At 42.0% G+C, this 4436-nt stretch overlaps 1 protein-coding gene across 1 annotated transcript; it reads left to right on the top strand.

The window, feature by feature from the left end:
* Nucleotides 1–3335: 3335 nt before the first annotated feature.
* On the top strand, nt 3336–4226 carry LOC129777940 (uncharacterized). The gene has a single exon (XM_055784549.1). It carries the CDS (start codon nt 3503–3505, stop codon nt 4052–4054), a length of 552 nt encoding a protein of 183 aa, XP_055640524.1. The 5' UTR covers nt 3336–3502; the 3' UTR covers nt 4055–4226.
* The last annotated feature ends 210 nt before the right edge of the window (nt 4227–4436 follow it).

The following is a 4436-nucleotide window of genomic DNA, read 5'->3' as shown; positions in this document are numbered from 1 at the left end:
CGGGTCCATAAACTGCACAAATTTTATTGGCAGCTTGAGATGCATTTTTACCTTTGTCATAGTAAATAATTGGCGATTATTATCTCACAACATACACACCGACACTGAGAGCCTTCGAAACATCAACTTCATAACGGTAAAATAATGAAACTTCGTTTGTTTCTATGAACGTGGGGGAGTGAAAATGGCTCATGGAAATATCACTTTTATCCGTCTTTTTCGACGTGATTTCACAAATATTACTCCACGCTTTCACATTAGTTTCATATTCAGCGGGAGCTCTACAAAAATGTACGTTTTTAATTGATAAATTACTTCCTGAACATAGCATTTTTACATGGATGCGGTGGGAAATCAAAGATAAACAAAACGACTGACGTCACTATTTGCGAAATAGTTATGGCAGAGCATGCTATGTCGCTCGAAACTCGACCATCTTCATTACCTTTTTTCCAGGACATTGTCAGTTATCTTAAGCAGGCGTCTACCATATCGCTTTATAAACTTATCGACATACTCATGACTTCCCCATTGATCCTCTCCAACCATTTGTGAATAAAACTTTTGAGCCTGCATCTCATCTCATGTCTTACAGGCTCGTTACCTTCGCGTTTTTGGAGGAACCAGGTGTGTAGGGCTTCGTCTACCTCCGAATATTGGGCCCTTTTTTAAACGTTTCCGGTTTGCTGCAAAACAATTTACGAACCTAAACTGGTTCAACTGTGATGTTATGAAAATTATAAAAAACTATGGATGGGGTATACCTATGATATAACCGCAAGGTTGACGTAGGACTGCCGTTGGCTTAGTATTCATTTGTATTTTTTCAATTAACAATAATCGCACTTCGAATGCTCTTCATTTGGTACGATATCGCCGCTGCGCAGAGCTGTTGATTGAATTATTCATTAAACTAGTGAATGAATGAAACAATTTACGAATTCAATTGCAAACAAATCCCAATTTAGTCAATTCATGCATTATGGTAATGGTTATCGCAGCAAATAGTTATCACATGCGTAGAAGTTCAGTGAGCTGGCGACATGAAGGGGCATGCAGTCTTGAATAACCGAGCCAAAGCGTTGCATTTGTACCTGATTTTGTAGACCGTGTTAGCAAAACGCATTCCGGAGTGTAGAAATGCATGGGGGTATAAAAAGTACTGCCGAGATCTACAATACCGACTTTCCCAATTTACTGGTTTCGGAATCTGTGTTGGAAAAATACATTCCGGTTTGCAAAAACTCAAGCGAGTACAGAAGTACTCGCAGCTTGCATCTCATTTGCAATGCCAATTTTTCCGGCTCCATAGTTTTGAAGTCTGTGTTAGAGAAATATTCAAATTTGCAAAAGCGCAAACGAGTACAAAAATACCAGCAGCTTGCATCTATTCTGCAATATCGATTTCTCCAGAATCCATGGTTTTGAAGTCTGTGTTAGGGAAACATTCAAATTTACAAAAGTGCGAACGAGTCCGAAAGTATTCGCTGCTTGCATCTACTTTGCAATGCCAGTTTCCTCTGGCTCCATGGTTTTGTAGTCTGTGTTAGGGAAACATTCCGATTTGCAATAGCGCAAACGAGTACCAAAGTACCAGCAGCTTGCATCTATTTTGCAATATCGATTTCCCCAGGCTCCATGGTTTTGAGGTCTGTGTTAGGGAAACACCCATTCATTCCTGCGATGATACCTCAATCGCTGTTTTATTATAACTGAGTGGATTTCCGAGCGGCGCTCGCTTATATACCGATCGGTGATTTCAATAGCCTGTTTTGAAAGCAATTTTAAGGCTATTGAAACAAGTTTTTGGATCAAAAAGTAACAAGTATATAACGCGTAGACATTTTATCTTTCGAATGAAGTGTTTATCATACCATTCCGTTCAGTTGTTTAGGAGTTATTAACGCTCAAAATCTCGGTCTACTGCGTAACGCTTTCGTTTTCGAAACTTTGATTTTACACCCGGTATAGAAATGAAAGACGTAGTCCTTCGTCAAAATATTTCCTTGCTCTTCCGCAACTTGTGACAAAATGTTTTCTTAGCACGTTTGATGGTGCTAAATGTTGAACGCGATTTTATGTTATACTGCGCATAATTGAATTAATGGACATTCTTTGATCCGCATCCTTGATAATTTACACTTCTATTCTATCTAATAGAACATTTTCTGCGAATGGTAAAAAAATCATAATCGAGAAAAGTATCTGTATTGTAGTATCGTTCTATTTTCAAGATTCCCAGCTCGAAAGGGTCAGTCCTACGCTGTCCACACAACGCGCCGGCTGTCAAGTTGTTCTTATGCTTGGAGCTACACAGCTCACCCCGTGTGTATTCCTTATGTTCTTCCCTCCTTCCCTCCTACATTGCTCGTGAACTTCCGATCCGTCCTGCGCCTGCAACCGACCGGATCGGAAATAGACATATGCTTATGCGTTCCCCCTCTGATCTTAATGCTACTCTTCACATCGTTCGGACCCCTCCGCAAATGCAGCCGTAGTTAAGCGTAGCACGCATGGCAACCGGTCTGAAATCCCTCCGCCACTTACCTCCACCCTCGTTCGCACCCTAACGGCAAAAGGGAAACGCATAAAACATAATAAAGGACGAAAATTCGAGGCCTGCTGCCTGCCACGCTTACGATGATTTTAATTGATGTGTAGAGAGACAGAGAGGCAGAGGAAACAAAATAAAACCAGCGGCAGCTGCGCACGATTCAATGCTGCCGAAATGGAAGCAGTTGTGCGCGCATAGCACCGTGTTTTTTTTTGTGTGATTGTATGCTTGCCAGGATTAGTGGGAGTAATCAAACGCTGACAATTTCAAAATCAAACCATGGAGCAGTGATTGCTCGATTATTTTCGAGTAGTTGTATAGGCTGCAGATTGCTTTTAATGCTGCAGCTTGCATACAATTAACATATTTTTTATGTTGTGCCGATAGGCCGGCAGTTGTTTTTGTTCGTTTCTCACTTTGTACGATGATTCGACGGCAGCTGCAGCTCTTTCTGTGCAGTGCTGCCGGAATTTAAAAAAACACTGGAACCTTAGAATTGCATTTGTAATAATTATAAATAAGTCCACAGAAGGCAGAGGATACACCCAATTCATTGGTAGAAATATTGATATGACAATAAAATCATGTTTCAAAAAATGATAATAGATTATTCATACCGCCAGCACTGGTCTCGAGCAGCCCTTATCCAAAGTCGCTGTGTTGCAGGGAAATGAAAGCAGCATATGCTTTTTCTCGCTTTTCTTTCTCTCATCTTTTATCACCATATCGCGGTACCTTGTTCTGATCTCTCCCGACCAGGAACACGGCTGCGAGCCACCGACCACCGATCATTTCAGGTAGTGCTTCGAGTGGAGAAACACGTGCGTTTGGCCGACCATCCTGTTTACAAAGTGTACTCTGCTTCAGGTGTTGGGGAAGTTTGAAAAATAATGAAGTGAAAAGTGAAGTTTTTCGGGAGTGAAAAAATTGCCTCTGGTGCAAAAAATCATGCCGAAAACCGTTCCAAACAGTTCTACCGATGATCTTGGCAGTAAAGGTTCCCGAACGGGTGGACCAAGACCCACAAAACGACGTAGACCAAGTGAGATAGAACCAAATAGCGGTAGGGAGTCTGCTGAATCGTCTCGCCGCAAGCGACCAAATCTAATAGAGTCCGACCAAAGAACCGTTCAACCTCAAGCTGCTGCTAGAATCGTCGTGAACCAACCGTCGTCTCCCAGTCCCATTGGGAACGGCGACGGAGTGAGATCAGATTTTCTACTGCAGGCCCTGCGACGCATCCAGGAACTGCAGGATGAGATCGACTTCCTCGAGAATGACCCCTACGCAGAGGATGCCGAATCGTCCGACGAGGAGGGACATTTGCCACCGCCGGCTGTTGTAACGGGCCAACAGGCGGAAGCGCTAGGATTCGCCGTCTGTGTCCAGGAAACGATGGCTTTTCTCGAGCGGGAAGGTGTTGCCCCAGACAGTCGGATGGTGATCAATTTACGGAACCGTCTCATTGGAATGCGCGAGCCGGATTTGTCGTATCGATAAGAACTGGAAAGCGTGCGAAGTAGGTGATTCTAGTCAGAAAGTGGAAGCGGAAGAGTATGAAATAAATATTTGCGTAAGATTTTTCGAGTCGTCGAATAAAAAAAAATCTAGTCAGAACTGTTAGCTTCGTAAGAACCAAAGTGTATGAATAATGAACCAAAAATAAAGTCTAAGAAACGTATTATCTAAAACGTGTATTGAAGTTTTTTTTTGTCTTGCACGGCCTGTTTTGAAATAATCTGATGACTAGAATAAACGACCATTGAATGTTGGATGGACCATTTTTCTCAAAAACGTATTTTTTTAAAATTCTAAAAAAATACATGAATAGTCCTTTAAATCTTCAATAAGTCATACATGCATCGAGAGATGGCCACTTTTA

This window comes from Toxorhynchites rutilus, chromosome 3, assembly GCF_029784135.1.
Source record: "Toxorhynchites rutilus septentrionalis strain SRP chromosome 3, ASM2978413v1, whole genome shotgun sequence".
NCBI lineage: Eukaryota > Metazoa > Arthropoda > Insecta > Diptera > Culicidae > Toxorhynchites > Toxorhynchites rutilus.
The sequence above is the reverse complement of the archived record's forward strand: the minus strand, read 5'-3'. Positions and strand labels throughout refer to the sequence as shown.